Source organism: Somniosus microcephalus, chromosome 31, assembly GCF_052327205.1.
Source record: "Somniosus microcephalus isolate GS21.2 chromosome 31, FLI_Smic_1.0, whole genome shotgun sequence".
NCBI classification, from domain to species: Eukaryota; Metazoa; Chordata; class Chondrichthyes; order Squaliformes; family Somniosidae; genus Somniosus; species Somniosus microcephalus.
This window is the reverse complement of record NC_141017.1, coordinates 23,687,205-23,710,875: the sequence shown is the minus strand read 5'-3', so window position 1 is coordinate 23,710,875 and position 23,671 is coordinate 23,687,205. Positions and strand designations below refer to the sequence as shown.

The 23,671-nt window shown below is 50.5% G+C and overlaps 1 protein-coding gene across 2 annotated transcripts in view; it reads left to right on the top strand.

Annotated features, from left to right (window-relative positions):
- The first annotated feature begins 672 nt into the window (after window positions 1-672).
- The window catches only part of LOC147097644 (podocan-like protein 1), a 38,967-nt gene continuing 15,968 nt past the window's right edge, over window positions 673-23,671 (top strand). Inside the window, exons 1-5 of one of the 2 annotated variants that reach the window (XM_085971631.1) lie at window positions 673-870; window positions 12,263-12,490; window positions 13,741-13,834; window positions 19,472-19,536; window positions 22,945-23,054. In XM_085971631.1, coding sequence (XP_085827757.1) covers window positions 12,263-12,490; window positions 13,741-13,834; window positions 19,472-19,536; window positions 22,945-23,054 — 497 coding nt within the window. In that variant the 5' untranslated portion in view covers window positions 673-870. Of the gene's footprint in view, window positions 871-4,012; window positions 5,104-12,262; window positions 12,491-13,740; window positions 13,835-19,471; window positions 19,537-22,944; window positions 23,055-23,671 lie in introns of those variants that run through there. The other variant, XM_085971630.1, reaches the window with a different exon arrangement.

Sequence of the window (23,671 nt, the reverse complement as noted above, 5' to 3'; positions counted from 1 at the left end):
GTGAGAGAGAGTGTGAGTGTGGGTGTGAGTGTGGGTGTGTGAGATTGAGAGAGTGTGAGTGTGAGTGAGTGAGTGTGGGTGTGTGAGAGAGAGTGTGAGTGTGAGTGAGTGTGGGTGTGAGTGTGGGTGTGTGAGAGTGAGAGTGTGAGTGTGAGTGTGGGTGTGTGAGATTGAGAGAGTGTGAGTGTGTGAGTGTGAGTGAGTGAGTGTGGGTGTGTGAGAGAGAGTGTGAGTGTGAGTGAGTGTGAGTGAGTGTGGGTGTGAGTGTGAGTGAGTGTGGGTGTGTGAGAGTGAGAGAGAGTGTGAGCGTGAGTGGGTGTGAGTGAGTGTGGGTGTGAGTGTGGGTGTGTGAGAGTGAGAGTGTGAGAGAGTGTGTGAGTGTGAGTGAGTGTGAGTGAGGGTGTGAGTGTGGGTGTGTGAGAGTGATAGAGTGTGTGAGTGTGAGAGATTGTGTGAGTGAGTGTGTGTGAGAGTGTGAGTGAGTGTGAGTGTGGGTGTGTGTGTGAGTGTGAGAGAGTGTGTGAGTGTGTGTGAGAGTGTGAGTGAGTGTGAGTGTGAGTGTGTGAGAGTGTGTGAGTGTGAGAGAGTGTGTGAGTGTGAGACATACTCAAACAGTGAAACTGACAGAATATTCTGGCAAACGATGGATCTTTCTAATCTCAGAAATCCATTTTAGGAGACGCGTGTGGAGAGCAGCAGGGATTCAGCGTTAGTGAAAACCCTTTGACGATTCTTCGTCTGTTGTTTTTGGTAAAGCAGTCTGTAACCGCAAGAGAGAGTGAACAGGCAGCTCAATCGCAGTGAGCAGCACTCCCCAAGAGCTCTGCTTTTAATAGGAACTCTGTCTCTGGGTTCTGGAAAACCCCCAGGGTAAGAAATGTTTTTCCTTTTCTTAAGTTTACACTTGCAAGACTCGGTTTAATGAGATTGGAGATTTTTTCCCCCCCCAGCTGTGGTTCCTTTCTGGACATTTTAATGCTGTTGAGGAAGAATTGACAATATTATAAATGTAAAATAATGTTGATTGCCAGTGCCGATCGTGGGAAGCTGGAGAAAAGGGCCTGTGAGGTGGGGAGTGATCCTGCGTTTGAGAAAGTCTGGTGAGGACTAGATCTGCTCGAGATCGAGAAGGAGATTATTCCCTCATTCAGTTCCTGGCCCTATTTCTGTGCAGTGTCTGAACGCTGAATTTGGGTCTGCAGTGTATGTTCCCTCTTTTCTGTAAATCCCCCCTCCTCCCTTTCTTCATCCACCTGTCCCGACAGCTCTGAGCACAGTCTGCTGCCAGTGTCCCTATAACAGGCTGCCAGGGACGGGCCGAGCACGACTCTCCCACTCTAGTTTATCGGCTCCCCTGCTAGTATTTCCACCCTCCCCTCAGTGCGTCCTACTCAACGCGGACTGAGTGGGTACACAATTCCACAGTTCAAGTCCCTCTCCAGAGAATTCAGCACAAGAAGCTAGGCTGACACTCCAGTGCAGTACTGAGGGAGCACTGCACTGCCGGAGGGGCAGTACTGAGGGAGCGCCGCACTGTCGGAGGGGCAGTACTGAGGGAGCGCTGCACTATCGGAGGGGCAGTACTGAGGGAGCGCCACACTGTCGGAGGGGCAGTACTGAGGGAGTACTGCACTGTCGGAGGGGCAGTACTGAGGGAGCGCCGCACTGTCGGAGGGGCAGTACTGAGGGAGCACTGCACTGTCGGAGGGGCAGTACTGAGGGAGCACTGCACTGTCGGAGGGGCAGTACTGAGTGAGCGCTGCACTGTCGGAGGGGCAGTACTGAGTGAGCGCTGCACTGTCAGAGGGCCAGTACTGAGGGAGTTCTGCACTGTCAGAGGGCCAGTACTGAGGGAGCACTGCACTGTCGGAGGGGCAGTACTGAGGGAGCACTGCACTGTCGGAGGGGCAGTACTGAGGGAGCGCTGCACTGTCGGAGGGGCAGTTCTGAGGGAGCGCCGCACTGTCGGAGGGGCAGTACTGAGGGAGCGCTGCACTGTCGGAGGGGCAGTACTGAGGGAGCGCCGCACTGTCGGATGGCCAATACTGAGGGAGCGCTGCACTGTCTGAGGGGCAGTACTGAGGGAGCGCTGCACTGTCGGAGGGGCAGTACTGAGGGAGCGCTGCACTGTCAGAGCGCTGCACTGTCAGAGGGCCAGTACTGAGTGAGCGCTGCACTGTCGGAGGGGCAGTACTGAGGGAGCGCTGCACTGTCGGAGGGGCAGTACTGAGGGAGCGCTGCACTGTCGGAGGGCCAGTACTGAGTGAGCGCTGCACTGTCGGAGGGGCAGTACTGAGGGAGCGCTGCACTGTCGGAGGGGCAGTACTGAGGGAGCGCTGCACTGTCGGAGGGCCAGTGCTGTGGGAGCGCTGCACTGTCGGAGGGGCAGTACTGAGGAAGCGCTGCACTGTCGGAGGGGCAGTACTGAGGGAGCGCTGCACTGTCGGAGGGGCAGTACTGAGGGAGCGCTGCACTGTCAGAGGGGCAGTACTGAGGGAGCGCCGCACAGTCGGAGGGCCAGTACTGAGGGAGTGCGGCACTGTCGGAGGGGCAGTACTGAGGGAGCGCCGCACTGTCGGAGGGGCAGTACTGAGGGAGCGCTGCACTGTCGGAGGGGCAGTACTGAGGGAGCGCCGCACTGTCGGAGGGGCAGTACTGAGGGAGCGCTGCACTGTCGGAGGGGCAGTACTGAGGGAGCGCCGCACTGTCGGATGGCCAGTACTGAGGGAGTTCTGCACTGTTGGCGGGGTGGCCATTCAGCCCCTCGAGCCTGTTGCGCCACTCAATTGGATCGTGGCTAATCTGTATCTTAACTCCCTCGACCCGCCTTTGCTCCGTAACCCTGAACGCCCTCGCCCGACAAAAATCTATCAATCTCAGTTTTGAAATTTTCAACTGACCCCCAGCCTCAACAGTTTTTTTAGGGGGAGAGAGTTCCCAGATTTCCACTACCCTTTGTGTGAAGAAGTGCCTCCTGACATCACCCCTGAACGGCCTGGCTCTAATTTTAAGGTTGTGCCCCCTTGTGCTGGACTCAACCACCAGAGGAAATATTCTCTCTATCCACCCGTTCAAATCCTTTCATCATCTTAAGCATCTTAATTAGATCACCCCTTAATCTTCTATACTCAAGGGAATACGAGCCTAGTCTCTGCAACCCGTCCATATAATTTAACCTTTTTAGGTATCATTGATGTAAGAAAACTACTAGGCACTTGGTCTAAGCGTTAAACAAAGCTTTAATCAACTGTTTTACAACATGGAGGTCTAGTTGTGTCCTTCACTAGTTCCTGTTAAAGAATGTCCTGCGCAAGCTGGGCCCGTGCCCGAGTATTTATACACTCCCTGGACAGCGCCACCCGCAGGCCGCTCAGTATTATTTCATAAGTCTTTCTTTCATGAATGACTGATTCATGTCAATCATTCTGGTGATTCTGCGCCAAGGCCAGTACATCCTTCCTGAGGTGCGGGGCCCGGAACGGAACGCAGTGCTCCAGAGGAGCGATGAGCTGGTTGTCCACTCGTGCGACAGGAGGCGCTGTCTGCCCTGAACTGTATCTGTATTCCTGTTCTCCTCGATCACTCAGCACAAGCAGCAAAAAAAGGGAACTACGCAGAACCGTCGTCATCCCCACTACACCAGGCAGACGAGAGCTCTTCAAGAGAAATATCTGTCGCAGAACAAAATCCAAAATATTCTTCAACGGAGCCGCTGAACTCTTTGCTCCTGATGAAAGGTCATTGACCTGGAATGTTAACCCTACATTTCCCTCAGTCCTCAGAGATTGCCTGAACCGACTGAGGGTTTCCAGCATGTCCTGCTTCTCTTGTGGCTTTTCAATATCTGCAGCTTTCTGCTTCGAGCTGAACTCTAACGGTTCCCTCGGTGTTACCCTTGTTTTGTGCCTTCAGACCACAGGCTGGGAGCAGACGCTCTGGCCCCGACTTTAACGGGGGGAGGGGAGGGGGAGGGGGAGGGGGAGCGATGTTCCCGCTAAGCTGCGTGGCCGCGCGGACATCCGCAAGGTCCCGCGCAGGCCGCTCAACGGCTTGTACGCTGCAGGTCCCGCGCAGGCGCAAACATTTGAATGGGCCGCGCTTTGGGAGAGGCAGGCCGCGCAGGAGGCCGCGCGGTTCACGGGGGGACATCGGGCGGGAGTGCGCGATGCGGGTGGGCCCCACCCCCCACCCCCGGAAACAACAGAGGCCCGGCCCGATTTTAACAGCTGGGCCTCAGTTCCATAAATATCGTCAGACACCACTCCTCCCCCACCCCCCCACCTCACACCTGAACCCGGCCAGATCTACCACCGGGCGAGAGTGGTAATTCGGGCGGCAGGAGGCCGCAGCCAGGTACCCGCGGGATCTGCCCAACAGTCAGGTAAGTGGTGAGAGGGAGGGGCGCAGGGCGATTGTGGGGGGGAGCCAGGGACGAGGGAGGCCCAAGGTTTCCTCGTGAGGCCTGGAGGCAGCAATCCTGCTCCCCTTGACCCACAAGGAGACCGAAAATAGCGTCCTTGCTGAGCCCCTTCTGGCCCACGGTCCAACTCCTGGCAGGTCTGGCCTGAGGGGGAAGGCTCACCCCCCCCAACCTCAAGCCTCCGACTAAAATAGCACATCGGGCCCCCGGAGCGGCATCCTAAAGAAGGACCCCGCTGCCTGCCTGCGATTGGGAAACGGCGGGAATAGGGTTGCCAACTCTCATTGGATGCATTCCTGGAGGTCACATCACGTGACCTTCCACCGCCAACCGCCCCGCCCCCACACTCTCGCTATTGGTCGCCCAACATGCCCATCGTCATGGCGCTCCGTCGTCCCCAGCCAACCGGACAGCGAAAAGACTCTTCATCACCCAATTGAATGATTCTGACCGTCAGTCAAACAGCCTTTTCTTCCCCCTCCCTTTCCAATATTTTTATAACGTAAAAGTGTTCAGAAGAAATCGAAGGAAACACACCATTATTTTTTTTAATGCTCCTGTGTTTTTGCTCCCGGTTGTGGCTGGCGGCAGTGCCCGGGAAATTAATCTTCAATTCCTGGAGACTCCGGGGCATTTCAGGAGGGTTGGCGACACTGGACGAGAAGGCAGCAGGATCAGAGGGGGTAAGTGACTGCCCTCATTTTAATTGATCCCCCCCCCGCCCCCCGCCCCCCAACCCCCGCGGCCGGTTTCCGCCAGGCGGAGGGAGTTAAAATCGGGGCGTGTGTGTGGAATTCACCCGACGTGACATTACAAAGCCCGGTTCCGTTGTAGTTGTGGAGGTGGGGGGAGATGGCGACCGTGTTGCCCACCTGTGGTGCAGAATCCAGGACAAAGCAGCCCACTTGATTGGCACCCCATCCACCACCTTAAACATTCACTCCCTCCACCACCGGCACACCATGGCTGCAGTGTGCACCATCTACAAGATGCACTGCAGCAACTCGCCAAGGATTCTTCGGCAGCACCTCCCAAACCCGCGACCTCTACCACCTAGAAGGACAAGGGCAGCAGGCGCATGGGAACACCACCACCTCCAAGTTCCCCTCCAAGTCACACACCATCCTGACTTGGAAGTATATCGGCCGATCCTTCATCGTCGCTGGGTTAAAATCCTGGAACTCCCTCCCTAACAGCACTGTGGGAGCACCTTCACCACACGGACTGCAGCGGTTCAAGAAGGCGGCTCACCACCACCTTCTCGAGGGAAACTAGGGATGGGCAATAAATGCTGGCCTTGCCAGCGACACCCACATTCCATAAAAACAAATTAAAAAAAATAACACCCACCGGGGCCTCGGCGAGGATTTGGCTCCGGTGTAACTGGAAGGTTCCAGATTGCCTGCCCCAGAATGCATTACTGCACAGTGCATTCTGAGGTGAGTCGCAAATAGACCCAAACATTTTTTCTTTTTAGGTAGACTGGTGTAACTCTTCAGGTTAAAAGAAATCCCCTTCTGCTGCGACTGGGAGGTCAGGACCAACACGGTTGGGAATATTTGGGAATCAGAAGCCAATATTTTGTTATCAACTTTTTTATCCTTTTCACCGTAATCACTCCTGACATCACCAGACAGACTTACAATTCAGGAAAGACAGAGGCAGAGACAGAGATAAAGAGAGAAAGCGAGGGTCAGTAAGAAAGACAGACGGCGGGAGAGTAAAATGCAGGCAGAGATACACAGCATGACAGGGACAAACAGAGAGAGGGAAAGTGAAGGAGACAAAGAGGGAGGAAAGAGAGCGAAAGATTGAAATTTGAAAGATTAAAGGAGGGAGGAAAGACTATGGAAGGTGAAGTCTTGGGAAAGAATGAGTTACAGTAGGAAATAGTGGGATTGATCTGCATTTGTACACAGTGGGGAGACCCTCCATAAACTTGAGTTCATCCAAAACTCTGCTGCCCGTGTCCTAACTCGCACCAAGTCCCGCCCTCCCATCACCCCTGTGCTCGCTGCCCCGTGTCCTAACTCGCACCAAGTCCCGCCCTCCCATCGCCCCTGTGCTCGCTGACCCGTGTCCTAACTCGCACCAAGTCCCGCCCTCCCATCGCCCCTGTGCTCGCTGCCCCGTGTCCTAACTCGCACCAAGTCCCGCTCTCCCATCACCCCTGTGCTCGCTGACCTACATTGGCTCCCAGTCCGACAACATTTCAATTTTAAAATTATCATCCTTGTTCTCAAATCCCTCCATGGCCTTGCCTCATCCTATCTCTGTAACCTCCTCCAGCCATAAAACCCTCAGATCTCTGCACTCCTCCAATTCTGGGCTCTTGCGCATCCTCGATTTTAATTGCTGCACCATTGGCGGCCGCGCCTTCACCTGCCCAGGCCCCAAGCTCTGGAATTCCCTCCCCACACCTCGCCGCCTCTCAACCTCTCTCTCCTCCTTTCTGACGCTCCTTAAAACCTACCTCGTTGAACAAGCTTTTGGTCACCTGCCCTAATATCTCCTTATGTGGCTCGGTGTCAAATTTTATTGATAATGCTCCCGTGAAGCGCCTTGGGACGTTTTTGTTAGATCCGGGTATCTTAATGTTGTGTCCTTCAATAATCAGACAAAGACTGCAGGGAACGATTAACAGGTGTTTACTGAATGAGGGTGCAACTGCAACTGAATGTACGGAGCACTACTCAGGGTTTATATACAGGTGTGGTCACTGCCAGTACTACAGGATACAGGAGCTGTAAAAAGTAGTTCTTCCCCTTAAAGGTACATACATTACAATTCCTCCCTTTTTAGATTAACAGTACCATAACACTCATTTAACAATTAAATATCAAACTAATTACAATTAACACTTTTAACATGCAACATTAACAGGAAATAGTCTATTTATAAATTCAGTCTTTGGGGAGGCTTCCTGATTCTTTCTGGATAACGTTTCCCGAGTGTCTTGCTCTTGGTGCGGAGGCGATTCTAACACCCTGTCGTCAGTTGATTCATCAGCTTCCAATGCTATTGTTTCTGAGGTAGATGCGACCTGTACGTCGGGTTCCTCACCAGGTACGTATGGCCGAGACATGGGGTTGACTCGTTCCTGTGACTCTAGGATCTGGTCAGCATGGCATCTCACAATGTTCTCCCCAACATCCACTGTGTACATTAGTGGCCCCTACCGTGTGCATATCGTTCCTGGTTGCCATTTCTCTGTTTGGTAGTCGCGGGCCAAGACTGGTTGCCCTACATTGAAGCTCCTTGTCGGCTTCTCATTGATGTGCTGGAATTGCTTATTCTCAACATCTCTTCGTACATTTGGTCTGAGCAAATCCAGACGAGATCTCAGCCTTCGGTTAAAGAACATCATGGCCGGGGCCTGGTTGGTGACTGCATGTGTCGCATTTCTGTAGGCTAACAGGAAATTGTCCACCTTATGCTGCAGTGGAATGTCGTCATCGCACATGGCCTTTACTGCTTTTTTAAAGGTTTGTACGAACCTCTCAGCCAATCCATTTGTGGCTGGATGATACGGGGCGGATGTGTAATGCCTTACCCCATTCCTTTTCATAAATCTTCGAAACTCTTCGGACACAAACTGTGGTCCGTTATCAGAGCAAATCTGCTCTGGCAAGCCGTTCCTGGCAGAAATGGTCCGTAGGACTGCAATAGTTTTCTCCATGGTGGTGGAGGACATTTTGATCACCTCAGGCCATTTCGAGTGTGCATCCACGGCTATTAAAAACATTGAGTCCATGAATGGACCAGCAAAATCAATATGCACCCGTTGCCATGGAGAGGAGGGCCACTCCCATGGGTGTAGAGGGGCATGTGGTGGTGCATTTTGGACCTTCTGGCATCCTGAGCAGCTCTTTGTCAGGTCCTCGATTTGCTGATCGATCCCAGGCCACCACACATAAGCCCTAGCAAGGCTTTTCATTTTCACCCCTCCCAGTGAGTTGCCATGTGCTGGCCATCCTTTCACCGTCAAATCATATACCCGAGACAGTGTCGGGTCATTTCGGGTCTCCTTCTCTATACCAGCGTTAGTTACTGGCAAGCATTCAATTATGGTCAAATGAAATATTTCGACAGGATCCACTGCTGGTGCTTCCTCCGCAGTAGGCAGTGGCAGGCGTGATAGCCCATCAGCGTTTCCATGCTGTTTCGTGCCTTTATACTCGATATCATATTGGTGCGCCCCTAGAAAAAGGGACCGTCTTTGTAGCCGTTGCGCAGTCATCACCGGAACGCCCTTCTTTGGATTAAAGATGGAGACAAGTGGTTGGTGGTCAGTCAGCAAGGTGAACTTCTGCCCGTGCAGATAGTGATTGAACTTTTTCACTTCCCACACTAGGCTGAGGGCCTCCCCGTCAATCTGGGCGTAGTTACGCTCGGCTGAGGTTAGTGACCGAGGCGCAAAGGCTACTGGCCTCTCCAACCCGTCTGGGAATTTGTGCGACAGCACTGCTCCAATGCCATAGGGTGATGCATCACATGCCAACTGAATTGGTAGTGCTGCGTTGAAATGAGCCAACACCTCTTTCGATGTGATCAATGCTTTGCTCTTCTGGAAAGCTCGTTTACATTCGTCACTCCACTTCCATGGTACCCCCGTTTGCAGTAGGGTGTTCAGTGGGTGTAGTACGGTAGACAAATTCGGCAAGAACTTATGGTAGTAGTTCACCAGCCCGAGGAACGACCTCAGTTGTGACACATTTTCCGGTGCTGGAGCCTTGACTACTGCCTTAATATTTTCAGGGGACTTATGTAACCCCTCTATCAATAACGTGGCCACAATACGAGATCTGCTCCTGGAAAAGCTCGCATTTGTGGCGATTAGCTTGGAGCCCATATTCCTTCAATCTAGTGAGCACCTGCTCCAGGTTGGCGAGGTGATCACTGTCATTTTCGCCCGTGACCAGGATGTCGTCCAAATAACACTGGGTCCCTGGAATCCCTTGCAGGACTTGTTCCATTGCCCTTTGCCAAATAGCCGGAGCTGAAGCTACCCCGAACACCAGCCGGTTGTATTGGTAGAGACCTTTATGAGTGTTGATCGTGAGGTACTGTTTCGAGGCTTCTTCTACCTCCATTTGCAGGTACGCCTGGGCCAGATCAATCTTAGTGAAGCGTTTCCCTCCAGATAGCGAGGCGAAAATATCTTCAATCCGCGGAAGCGGATATTGTACAGTGTGAAGGACTGGGTTCACGGTCACCTTAAAGTCCCCACAGATGCGAACCTTCTTTGGTTCCCCAGGCATATTACTCAATGACCTCTTCATTACAGGAACGATGGGTGTAGCCCACTCGCTCCAGTCCACTTTCGACAGTACTCCTGAATGTTCCAAACCTTCCAGCTCTGCTTCGACGGCTGGGCGGATCGCATAAGGTACCGGTCTGGCCTTAAAAAACTTTGGGCTTGCATTTTCCTCTATTTTGATCATCGCTGTTATGCCTTTTAGTGTTCCGAGTCCCTGCTGGAACACTTCTTGTGCGTCAGTTAGCATTTTTGACAGTCGTCCAGGTGTGACGTCGTCATCCTTTTTGGCATCTACAGTCAGTGCTTGTATGGAATGCCAATCTAGCTGTATCTTCCGGATCCATTCACGTCCTAGTAGTGGTGGTCCTCCATCTGGCAATACATATAGGTCCATTTTTGGTGTTTCCTTGCCGTTATATATAACGTTCACCCTTATTTTTCCTTTGGGGTAGACTTTTTGCCCCGTGTACGTCTTCAAGACAATCTTTGTATCTCTCAAGGGTATATGTGAGAATAGCCGCTTGTAGTCCCTTCGGTTTATGACTGTTAGGGCTGATCCTGTGTCCAATTCCATTTTCACTTGGACTCCTGCTATCTTGAGCGTGACCCAGATAGTTTGGTGATCCTCCATTTTGATCACATTATGTAGTTTCAGACAACCCAGCTCCTTGCTTCCGGACTCTGTATCACTCTTCTGTTCGTCTGAACTACTCTCCATCACCTTATGTACCTTCTTGTACTTCTCCTGTGGAGATTTCTTGCTGTTGGTTTTCTTTCCCGACCTGCAGATTCTTGCTATGTGTCCTACTTTTCCACACTGTCTGCACACTTTGTCCTTGAACCAGCAATCATTATGGTCGTGTGTTGTTCTGCCGCAGCGATAGCACTTCACTGTTCCGTATGACATTTCATTTGTGCCATATTCTTGCGGTCTCCGTTGTATTTCTGCAGCGCCCCGTGCGGCTGCTTCGTGTGATACTGTCATGCTGAAAGCCTTGTCCAGCGTAAGATCCTTTTCTGATGGAACCCAGAAACGGCTTCTTTCACTTTGAAGCCCACACACAAACTTGTCCCTTAAAGTATCTGCTAGTCCCGTTCCAAACTGGCAATGTTTTGATAGCTTGCGCAGTTCCATTAAATACTCAGCATTACTTTCATCTTTATGCTGGTTCCTTTTGTGAAACTTAAATCTTTCTGCTATCAGCAGCGGTGTGGGGTTTAAGTGGTCCTGTAGGATTGACACTATGTTTTCAAAACCCTTTTCTACTGGCTTCTTTGGGGTTACTAGGTTTTGTAGTAAGCCATACGTTTTTGCACCCATTGAATTCAACAATACCAGCGCTTTCTTGTCATCTGGCACTTCATTCGCCTTGCAGTATACTTCTATGCGTTCGACATATGTTGTCCAATCTTCGACTTCATTGTCGAACGCTGTGATACTGCCACTCTTCGGCATTTTTGGGTGTGGTTAGACTGGCTTAAAATGGCGTCTCCCGCGCTTTCCTTTCTTCCCCGCTGCGGCTTAAAATGGCGTCTCCCGCGCTTTCCTTTCTTCCCCGCAGCGGCTTAAAATGGTGTCTCCCGCGCTGCTGCCAACGCCGCTCTCGGCGGTGCTCCTGGCAAATGGCGACGCCCTGTGGGTTTCGTGCGCTGCTCCTGCGCTGCTGCCAATGCCGCTCTCTGCGGTCCTCGTGGCAATGGCAGCGCCTCGCGTTTTCCTGTGCGCCTCTCTCCCCCGTTGATGCTGCTCGGCCCTTGACCACCGGCTGCGCTCTGCTCTCTCTCGCCTCTCTCCCCCGTTAACGCCGCTCGGTCCTCAACACCGGCTGCGCTCTGCTCTCTCTCGTTGACGCTGCTCGGCCCTTGAACACCGGCTGCGCCCCGTGCGCTCTGCCCTCTCTCTCTCCCCCGTCGACGCTGCTCGGCCTTTTTCTGTGCCGTTCGGTCGGCTCTAGCCGCCGCTGTCCGGGAAGGGTCTGCGCAGTACCTGTTGCCAGCCCGTTTCGCTGGACCACCGTGGCTGCAAAGCCAAGCCTGGCTCTCGACAGCCTCCCCTGCGATGCCCGTGCTTCTGGACTCGACCTCCTTCCACTGTTCTCCAGGAGCGAATCCCTGGGAGGTGATGCAGAGTTGCAGGTAGGTTCGAATCTTCTCGTCGCCAATGTTAGATCCGGGTATCTTAATGTGGTGTCCTTCAATAATCAGACAAAGACTGCAGGGAACGATCAACAGGTGTTTACTGAATGAGGGTTCAACTGCAACTGACTGTACAGAGCACTACTCAGGGTTTATATACAGGTGTGGTCACTGCCAGTACTACAGGATACAGGAGCTGTAAAAAGTAGTTCTCCCCCTTAAAGGTACATACATTACAGTTTTACTATGTTAAAGGCGCTATATAAATGCAAGTTGTTGGAGACAGGGAGGAGGAAGGGCAATGTAGGAGATTGTATTTGGTGTTTAGCAGGATTTGGATTGGGCTTTAGTGCACTGAGGCAATGGGCAGTGGGGCATTGAGGTATTGCACCCTCCTGCAGTTGACTCTAGCAGTCTCAAGTGCATCTGTCTTCTCCCTTCTCCAGATGGTGCACTGGTGGTCTCTGTTGGTCTTCTGCCTGATGAACATCCCCTCCACTTCCCCTGCACTTAGCGACGATGAGGACGAGCTCTTGATAGTTCCAGGAGACAGGGTGGTCAGCTGTCCGTCCAGATGCGTCTGCACCTTAGAGGCGACGGTAGACTGCAGCGGCGTGGATCTCAGCTCATTCCCCAGTGACTTGTCGGGCAACATCCAGCATTTGAACCTGCAGGTACTGAATCCGCCTCAGGTTCAACCGCCAAACCTTCAGCGAGGCTTCAGCCAGGTGGCTCACTTTCTCCAGGTCAGAAGCAGGAACCCTGGAAGGCGTTCAGCTCCCTAACCCTGGGCGGGGTGCTAAGCTCAGTTGTAGCACTGCATCCAATGCCCTGACTGAGATCAGCAAATCTGGCATGGACCAGGGAAGGTGCCTGGGACTTTTATGGCCCCTTTTCTCCCAGCTCCATTGTTGTGGAGGACTTGGAAGACAACATTTCTGGTAAATTTGTTTGCCGAGGAAGATCCCAGTGCTCAGGTGATGTTGAACACAGTCAATGGTGCAGTTTGGTGCATTTAACAACCAACTGTGTGTCTATAAGCAAAGAGGACACGGAGCTGAGGGTCAGTGATCAGAAACAGACCTCGCTACGATTGTCTACATGGGAGATGCAGTGATAAAAACAGTCAACACCACTCCACCCCACCTCCCACAAGAGGCCCACCCACCTTCAAATTCCAGTGACAACCAGCACAAAGTCTTTGGAATAGTGACCAACGTCCTTAATCCTGGATCCCAAACCCTGACTTCCAAAGGAAGGCAAACTTCAGGAAGTCCACTGTTTTTTATTTTTTTTACAAATATTGTGCTCCTCAAGGTGAGGAAGTTAGTGCTGGGACTCCTTCCAATGTGCACAATGACAGTAATGTTACTTTCCTTTTCAGCTGCTCACTGTCCCATCAAACACTCCCAGGGCAGGTGCAGCATGGGTTAGATACAGAGTAAAGCTCCCTCTACACTGTCCCATCAAACACTCCCAGGGCAGGTACAGCACGGGTTAGATACAGAGTAAAGCTCCCTCTACACTGTCCCATCAAACACTCCTAGGGCAGGTACAGCACGGGTTAGATACAGAGTAAAGCTCCTTCTACACTGTTCCTAAAGTGTTCTTGTCCTTGATTGACAACCAGTTACTCCCTGTTGGATAGTGTGCATGAGTGGATAGTGGATGCCTCCTGCAGTTGAATAGCACACTGGCATTCACTGTCTAGACTTACCCATGAAGAATAGTCACAATAGTGAGGTACCAGAGGGTGCCGGATACCTCATGGGAACTGGACTCCAGTAAGAAGTGTCGGGGGGTGGGTAAGAAAACGGACCGAGAAAAATTGGCAAAAGGTAAAAAACAAATGCAGAATGAGGAGCGTTTCCACTGAGGTGGGCTCACACTCAGCGAACAAAATCTCTAATTGCTTTCCTTGCAGAACAACCAGCTGGAAGACATTCCGAACGAGGAGCTGTCCAGGCTCACCAATCTGAGGACGCTCAGCCTGCACAGCAACAAGCTCCTATCCAGAGGTAGGGGACCGAAGGGAGAAAAGGGCCACACCCTGTGACACTTATCGGCCTGTCCCACTGTAGTCAGTAAGAAACTATCCCTGTTGATCTGAATGTAGACCAGTGAGATGAGATGAGATTCTGTGTTTATTTATAATCACAATTACAAAGGGCTGTGGTGAGACCACACCTGGAGTACTGTGTTCATTTTAGGCCTCCTTACCTAAGGAAGGATATACTTGCCTTGGAGGCGGTGCAACGAAGGTTCACTCGATTGATTCCTGGGATGAGAGGGTTGTCCTATGCGGAGAGATTGAGTAGATTGGGCCGATACTCTCTGTAGTTTAAAAGAATGAGAGGTGAGCTCAGTGAAATGTATAAAATCCTTAGAGGGCTTGACAGGGTAGATGCTGAGAGGCTGTTTCCCCTGGCTGGGGAGTCTAGAATCAGGGGTCACAGTCTCAGAATAAGGGGTCGGCCATTTAAGACAGAGATGAGGAGAAATTTCTTCACTCAGAGGGTGGTGAATCTTTGGAATTCTCTGCCCCAGAGGGCTGTGGAGGCTCAGTCGTTGAGTATATTCAAGGCTGAGATCGATAGATTTTTGGGCTCTCGGGGAATCGAGGGATATGGAGATCGGGCGGGAAAGTGTAGTTGAGGCCGATGATCAGCCATGATCTTATTGAATGGCGGAGCAGGCTCGAGGGACTGTATGGCCTACTCCTGCTTGTAGTGTCCGTGTGTAGATAAAGACACTGAAGACAGGAGTTGGTTCATAGGTATTTACTAAGCAAGTCTGGGGGGGGGGTTTCTAAAGGTTATACACAATACACAGGCTTATATAGCCCAAGTGGCAATTACCGGCATTACGCACACCTGGGGCTCTTAAAGGCACATACATCACAATTCCTCCCCTTCTAGCTAACTAGTACATCATATTTTAAGTAATTATTAATTACATGTTATATGCAAAATAATATACATTGCTGTATTAATTAATTATAAGTTAGTCTCTCAGGAGGCTTCCTGACTCGGTCCGGATAACGCCTCAGGGGTGTAGTAGTTTCTGGTGGTGTAGTAGGTTCTTCTGGCAAGGCTGATTCGGCTTGAATGCCAGTGTCGGGTTCATCGGGTTCCAGTATCACCGGATCGGAGGTAGATATGGGTATCTCTACTTCATCGTTAGATGTATAGAGTGGTGGTGTAGGTTGTCCCTTTTCGGATGACTTGATGATTTGGTCAGCATGGCGCCTTATTATGCTGTCTCCGATGTCCACGGTATACATCAGTGGTCCTAATCGTGTGCAGATAGTTCCAGGCTGCCATTTCTCGGTACGGTAGTCCCGGGCCAAAACCGGTTGGCCTATCTGGAAGGCCCTAGTTGGCCTTTCATTCATGCCCTGAAACTGCCGGTTCTCCACGTCCCTTCGGATGTTGGGCTTGACCAAATCCAGCCTGCAGCTTAGGTTTCTATTGTAGAACATCATGGCGGGAGTTTGGTTAGTAACCATATGCGTTGCATTCCTATATGCAAATAAGAAGTTATCCACCTTGTGCTGAAGTTTTATGTCTTCATTACCCATGGCCTTGATGGCCTTCTTGAAGGTCTGGACAAACCTTTCAGCCAATCCATTGGTGGCGGGATGGTATGGGGCAGACGTGTAGTGCTTTACCCCATTGTTCTTTAAGAACTTTCTGAATTCTTCGGACACAAATTGCGGTCCATTATCAGAACATCTCTGCTCCGGCAGCCCATTCCTGGCAAATATGGTCCTTAATACTGTGATGGTTTTTTCCGTGGTGGTGGAGGACATCTTTATTACCTCCGGCCACTTGGAGTGTGCATCAACTGCGATTAAGAACATTGAGTCCATAAATGGACCAGCAAAGTCGATGTGCACCCTTTGCCAGGGAGATGAGGGCCACTCCCATGGATGTAGAGGGGCCTGTGGCGGAGCATTTTGGACCTTCTGGCATCCTAGGCAGCTCTTGGTCATGTCTTCGATGTCTCCATCGATACCTGGCCACCATACAAACGCCCTAGCTAGGTTCTTCATTTTCACTCCACCCAGATGCCCCTCGTGAAGCTCCTTTAGCACTTTATCCTGGAGTTTGGGTGGAATCACCACTCTGGATCCACACATCAAGGTTCCTCGGCACACTGACAGCTGTTCTCTTCTTTGCGAGAATGCTGGCAACAGTGGTTCGCCATGTGCTGGCCATCCCTTCACTGTTAAATCGTAGACCCATGAGAGAGTAGGGTCATTTCTTGTCTCCCTTTCAATGGCAGAATTTGTCACCGGTAGACATTCCACTATGGTAGAGTGGAATATCTCTACTGGGTCTACTGTAGGTGCCTCTTCTATCGTTGGCAACGGTAGGCGTGATAAACCGTCAGCATTCCCATGCTGTTTTGACCCTTTGTATTCAATGTTGTATTGGTGTGCCCCTAGAAAAAGGGACCACCTCTGTAGTCTTTGTGCCGTCATAATGGGGACACCTTTTTTAGGGTTGAATATGGAGATGAGGGGTTGATGGTCAGTCAGCAAGGTAAATTTTTGTCCGTGTAGGTAATGGTTGAATTTCTTCACTCCCCATGCCAGGCTGAGTGCTTCCCTGTCTATCTGGGCATAGTTACGCTCAGCTGAGTTCAATGAGCGTGACGCAAAAGCTATCGGCCGTTCCGAGCCATCAGGGAATCTATGGGACAATACCGCTCCTATGCCGTAAGGGGATGCATCGCACGCCAGTCTGATTGGTAGTGATGGGTTGTAATGAGCCAAAATTTTCTCGGATGTGATTAAGTCTTTACATTTATGGAAGGCACGTTTACAGTCTTCATTCCATTTCCAAATCACTCCTGTCTGTAGAAGATCATTAAGAGGGTGTAGAATAGTTGATAAGTTCGGTAAAAATTTATGATAGTAATTTATTAATCCCAGGAATGACCTTAATTGTGAAACATTTTCAGGTGCTGGGGCTTTTATAACTGCTTCAATTTTTTCAGGTGACTTATGCAACCCTTCCTTATTAATTATGTGGCCACAATATGATATCTGATTTTGGAAAAATTCACACTTGGGGCGATTTGCTCGTAGGCCCCGTTCTTTCAGCCTAGTGAGCACCTGCTCCAAATTGGCAAGGTGCTCGTTGTCGTTTTCTCCTGTTATAAGGATGTCGTCTAGGTAGCATTGAGTCCCCGGAATCCCTTGCAGGACTTGCTCCATAGCTCTTTGCCAGATAGCTGGAGCTGATGCTATTCCAAAAACCAGTCGATTGTACTGGTACAGGCCTTTGTGTGTGTTTATTGTGAGATACTTTTTAGAGGTCTCCTCAACCTCCATCTGTAGATATGCCTGTGCCAAGTCAATTTTTGTGAAACGTTTCCCTCCGGATAGTGAGGCGAAAATATCGTCTATCCTCGGAAGAGGATACTGTACCATGTGAAGGACCGGGTTTACAGTCACCTTAAAGTCCCCACAGATGCGAATTTTTTTCTGTTCCTCAGAGTTATTTTTCAATGTTTTTTTCATGACTGGAACAATGGGTGTTGCCCATTCGCTCCAATCTATTTTGGATAGTACGCCTGCCTTTTCCAAATTCTTCAGCTCTGCCTCGACTGCCGGACGTATTGCGTATGGCACCGGTCTTGCCTTAAAATTTTTTGGAATTGCTGTATCTTCCACTTTTATTGAGGCGGTGATGCCTTTCAAGGTTCCTAGTTTCTCTTGAAACACTTCTTTGGCGTTGGCCAAGATGTCTTTTAATCGTTCAGGTATGATGTCATCATTGTTTTTTTCCTTACTGGTCACCGTCAGTGCCTGAATGGAGTGCCAGTCTAAACGTATCTTCCTTATCCATTCACGTCCCAACAACGGTGGACCACCATCTTGTAGAATGTATAAATACAACTTTTGTATTTCTTTGCCGTTGTATACCACAGGCACCCTTATTTTTCCTTTGGGGTAGACTTTCTGCCCCGTATATGTTTTTAAGATAATGGATGTGTCTTTTAGAGGTATATGCGAAAATAGCCTCTCGTAATCTCGTCGATTTATTACGGTTAGAGCTGATCCTGTATCTAGCTCCATTTTAACTGGGCACCCTGCTATTGTGAGGGTAACCCAAATGGTTTGGTAATCCTCTTTGGCAAGTACATTATGTAATTTGAGACAGCTTAGTCTCTTGTTTCCGGAGTCACTATCGCTATTCTGGTCTTCGGAGCTATTGTCCGTCATCATTTGTACCTTCCTGTACTTTTCTTTATTGATTTTTTGTTTTCTGTCAGTGGATTTATTTTGTCCAGATTGGCATACCCGTGCAATGTGTCCAATCTTACCACATTGCCTGCATGCTTTGCCCTTGAACCAGCAGTCCCTCTGGTTATGGGTGGATCTGCCGCAGCGATAACATCTTCCGAACTCCTGTGTCATTTTATGGGTGCCGAAGTCCTGTGTCTTTTGTTGTATCTCTGCAGCTCCTTTTGCTGCTGCTTCGTATGATACAGCCATACTGAAAGCTTTGTCCAATGTTAAATCTTTTTCAGAAAGCAGTCTTTTTTGTGTTCCTTCACTTAAGAGACCGCAAACAAATTTGTCTCGAAGATAATCCGATAGTCCTGCTCCGAATTGGCAGTACTTTGATAGCTTTCTTAATTCGTTTAGGTAATCAGCGTTACTTTCATTCTTGTGTTGATTTCTCTTGAAGAACTTGAATCGTTCCGCTATCAGCAGCGGTGTTGGGTTTAAATGCTCCTGCAGGGTATCAACAATTTCTTTAAAAGTCTTGTCCTTTGGTTTGGCTGGGGTGATTAAATTTCGTAACAGCCCGTATGTCTTTGCGCCCATTAAGTTCAGAAGTACTGAAGCTTTTTTTTCATCTGTTATTCCATTTGCAGTGCAATAAACCTCTACTCTTTCCACGTATGTGGTCCAATCTTCTATTTCGCCATCAAAAGCCTCAATATTACCAGATTTAGGCATTTCAGAAAAGATATGGCGCTTCCCGCGCTTTTTTTTTTTCTCTCTGTAGCAACGATATGGCGCTTCCCGCGCTTTCCCGCCGCTGCTACCGATAACAACGCTGTTTTACTGTGGTTTCCGTTTATTCACTGTTGGAGACTCATTCCCGACGGAGGTCTAAACGCTGACCTGCTTGCCGCGCCGGCCGTCTCTCGAGTGCACCCTCCCAGTCCGTTATTGCTTGCCTCCGATTTCGCTGCCTGTCTCAGCTGTAGAGCCCGCCGCTGGAGCTCCAGCCTGACGCCCAGGAAGGATTAGCGCAGTACCTGTCACCAGCTTGGCCAGCTGGTGAAACCACAGTTTCTCTTACTTCCTTGAGTCTTCTGGACGCTGGAGGAATCGATGTCCTTGAGGTGCTGCCGAATTGCAGGTAAGTCCGTTTCCACTTCGTCGCCACTGTAGTGTCCGTGTGTAGATAAAGACACTGAAGACAGGAGTTGGTTCATAGGTATTTACTAAGCAAGTCTGGGGGGGGGGGGGGGGGGGTTTCTAAAGGATATACACAATACATAGGCTTATATAGCCCAAGTGGCAATTACCGGCATTACGCACACCTGGGGCTCTTAAAGGCACATACACCATAATTGCTCTTAAAGGCACATACACCACACTGCTCCTATTTCTTATGTTCTTACAGGGCTTCCAGACAAGGCCTTCAAGTCTCTGCAGCAACTGGAGTACCTCTATTTGGCAAATAACAAGGTGAGAGCCCCAACATCCCCCATACTGGTGCAGTAAGGTGAACTGGGCAGACCTCATCTCAGGGAGGCAAAGAGAGGCAGCTGGGGTGGTGGACAAGGACAGGAGGAATATAACTGGCCTCAACGTTATTTAATTCCTTACACCACCCACCCCTCTACCGTACGTTGGGAAGAAAATGAGCATAGTTGAAACCTGTGAAAGTGTCACTGAGCCAGCACCTTCAGGAGAAAAGAAAACCTTGCATTTATACAGGAAACTCTTTATTATCCGGCACCGACGGGACCGGCGTGCTGCCGGTTTATCAAAAAAGTCCGGATTACAGAGAGGTATAGTTAAAAGGTACGAGAGCTCCGTACACAGCAACAAATCCAGGCTTCCCTGTTGCTTAGCAACAGGTGCAAGAACCCGGCCACAGACCAAGCGTCCCTGTTGCTTAGCAACAAGTGCAGGAACCCCCCGATTACACAGCCACAGATCCAGGAACGGCCACTAATATGAAATAAAACTTACCTGAACCTACTCCTGAATTTTGCCGGTTAACAGAAATTTCCGGTTATTTAGGTGCCGGTAAATCGAGAGTTTCCTGTATAGCACTCTGTACGTCCCAAAGTGCTTTACAGCCAATGAAGTACTTTTGGGGAAGGAGGGTAATCGAGTCTACTTTCACCACCTCCAGATGCCACCATGACATCCTCATCCACTTCACTCCTTGCTGCTGTGTAATGTTCCACTTGTTTCTGCAGCTCTGACTCTCGGACCCACCCACACGGCTAATTCCGAGGAAGCCAGGTTTGGATTTGAGGAGTCCAAGTGATGAAATTGTTGGTGCAGTGACAATTTCTGCCCCTAGATGTCTATAACACTCTACGGGACTATGATGGGATCAATGGCGGGGTACCAGTAATGCTCTCTTCATGTTATGCAACACACTACTTGAACACGGCTTCTTTCTATAGTGTCCTTCTGGAAAGTGAGCCAGGCATGTGGTGTTAGGATGGAACTGGGTACAACAATGCTTATGAGGAAAGGTTGGACAGGCTAGGCTTGTATCCGCTGGAGTTTAGAAGAGTAAGAGGTGACTTGATTGAAACATATACGATCCTGAGGGGTCTGGACAGGGTGGATGTGGAGAGGATGTTTCCTCTTGTGGGAGAATCTAGAACTAGGGGTCACTGTTTAAAAATAAGGGGTCGCCCATTTAAGACAGAGATGAGGAGAATTTTTTTCTCACAGAGGGTCGTGAGGCTTTGGAACTCTCTTCCTCAGAGGGCGGTGGAAGCAGAGTCTTTGAATATTTTTAAGGTAGAGGTAGATAGATTCTTGGTAAGCAAGGGGGTGAAAGGTTATCGGGGGTAGGCGGGAATGTGGAGTAATCAGATCAGCCATGATCTTATTGAATGGCGGAGCAGGCTCGAGGGGCCGAGTGGCCTACTCCTGCTCCGATTTCGTATGCTTCAAATGGTTCTCCTCTATGATTCCATGCTGACCTACTGGGTAAAGGCATCACTCGGCGTAGTGACGTGTAAATGTAGACCAGAAGGTGCTAGTTTGGGTCCCTGTCTGAGATGACACAGCTGATCTTAGGCCAGCTGAGTAGGGGTCACAGCAACTGACCTCTGTGACCCTGGGCCAAGAGGGGGCAATCCGCTGGGGTTCCCATCCTCACTGTTGTCCAGTGACCCCCCCCCCCCCGTTGGATGGTGGGCAAATATCAGCCGTGGCTCAGTGGCCAGCACTCTCGCCCCTGGGTCAGAGGTCGTGGGTTCAAGCTCCCACTCCAGGACCCGAGCACATAATCTAGGCCGACACTCCAGGCCCGCACTGTCTTTCGGATGAGACGTTAAACCCAGGCTCCATGTGCCTGCTCAGGTGGACGTGGAAGATCCCGTGGTACTATTCAAGGAAGGCCAGGGGAGCTCTCTGGTGTCCTGGGCAAAATGTCTCCTTTAACCAGCACCACCAAAATGGAGTAATTGTTCGTTTATTTTAATGATGAATGTTTGTGGGTTTTTTTTTTTAATTCGTTTTTCACAGAAACCCCACAGTGCAGATAGAGGCCATTTCGGCCCATCGAGCCTGCACCAACACATATCCCACCCTATCCCCGTAACCCCACGTATTTAATCCCCCTAACACTAAGGGTCAATTTATCATAGCCAATCAACCTAACCCGCACATCTTTGGACTGTGGGAGGAAACCGGAGCACCCGGAGGAAACCCACGCAAACACGGGGAGAATGTGCAAACTCCACACAGACAGTTGCCCGAGGCCGGATTCGAACCCGGGTCTCTGGCGCTGTGAGGCAACAGTGCTAACCACTATGCCACCGTGCTGCCCCTATGCCATGGGATGTGGATGTGGGCGTCGCAGGCAAGGCCAGCATTTATTGCCCATCCCTAATCACCCTTGAGAAGGTGGTGGTGAGCCGCCTTCTTGAACCGCTGCAGTCCGTGTGGTGAAGGTACTCCCCCAGTGCTGTTAGGGAGGGAGTTCCAGGATTTTGACCCAGCGACGATGAAGGATCAGTGATATACTTCTAAGTCAGCATGGTGTGTGTGACTTGGAGGGGCACTTGGAAGTGGCGGTGTTCCCATGCACCTGCTGCCCTTGTCCCTCTAGGTGGAAGAGTTCGCGGGTTTGGGAGGTGCTGCCGAAGAAGCCTTGGCGAGTTGCTGCAGTGCATCTTGTAGATGGTGCACACTGCAGCCACGGTACGCCGGTGGTGGAGGGAGTGAATGTTTAAGGTGGTGGATGGGGTGCCAATTAAGCGGACTGCTTTGTCCTGGATGGTTTCGAGCTTCTTGAGTGTTGTTGGAGCTGCACTCATCCAGGCAAGTGGAGAGTATTCTATCACACACCTTACTTGTGCCTTGTAGATGGTGGAAAGGCTTTGGGGAGTCAGGAGGTGAGACACTCGCCGCAGAATACCGCTGTGTGCAAATTGCTTACCATGTTTCGTACATCACAACAGTGACTCTTATTGGCTGTGAAGCGCTTTGGGACATCCTGAGGATGCGGAAGGCGCTATATAAATGCAAGTTGATCCTTTCTCTATTTCCCTAAGGACAAGATTAAGGTGCAATGCTCTTCACTGTGAAGTGGCTTGTCCAGATTCACGGACATAGCTGACTCGTGATGATCGCCTCCGTGGGGAAGGTACTGGAGGGTGGGCATCACCTCTGGACATGTCCCAGTGCCTTGAGACAAAGCTGAAAGGGATAAAAATGACAGCGAGTAGAAGCTATTCGTGCTGAAGCAGGAGGGAAAGAGAGTGGGTCCTGTTCAAACATTTTGAGGACGGGCTGAGGTGGACGGACTGGAACGCCTCTCTCTTACGATGAGGTATGTTACATAATGTGCTAACAAGAACCGTGACCCGATTGTGATCTTCCTGATGTTGTATTCAGCTGACCGTGACACCCAGACGACTGCCCAACACCCTGCGAATCGCCGACTTTGCTGCCAACCATCTCAAGGAGGTCTTTGCACTTACCTTCGGGCACAAACCAAAGCTCAGGTAAAGTCCTGTTGGACCAGTGAGTGTGGCTGTCGTCTGCAGAGGGCAAAGCATTTAAAGGGTTTACACGGATTTTTTTGAAGGTGACAATGAATTCCAATTCCTGTCATACTGCTCAACCATGAAGGCGATGGCAGGACTGGGGAGCTTACCAACAGAAGCAGTAACCTGCAGGTCAGGTACGATACATGCCCTGTAACAGCGGCCTGTGGTTGTGTATACGGGAGCTGTACACCATTGGTACACCACTGGTAAAATAGATCAGGGAGAACCAGTGGATGTGGTGTATTTGGACTTTCAAAAGGCTTTCGATAAGGTCCCGCATAAGAGATTAGCGTGTAAAGTTAAGGCATATGGGATTGGGGGCAAGGTATTGACTTGGATAGAGAACTGGTTGGCAGATAGAAAGCAAAGAGTTGGAATAAACAGGTCTTTTTCCGAGTGGCAGGCAGTGACTAGTGGGGTACCGCAGGGATCGGTGCTAGGACCCCAGCTATTCACAATATATATTAATGATCTGGACGAGGGAACTAGATGTAATATCTCCAAGTTTGCAGACGACACAAAGCTGGGTGGGCGTGTGTGCTGTGAGGAGGATGCCGAGAAACTCCAGTATG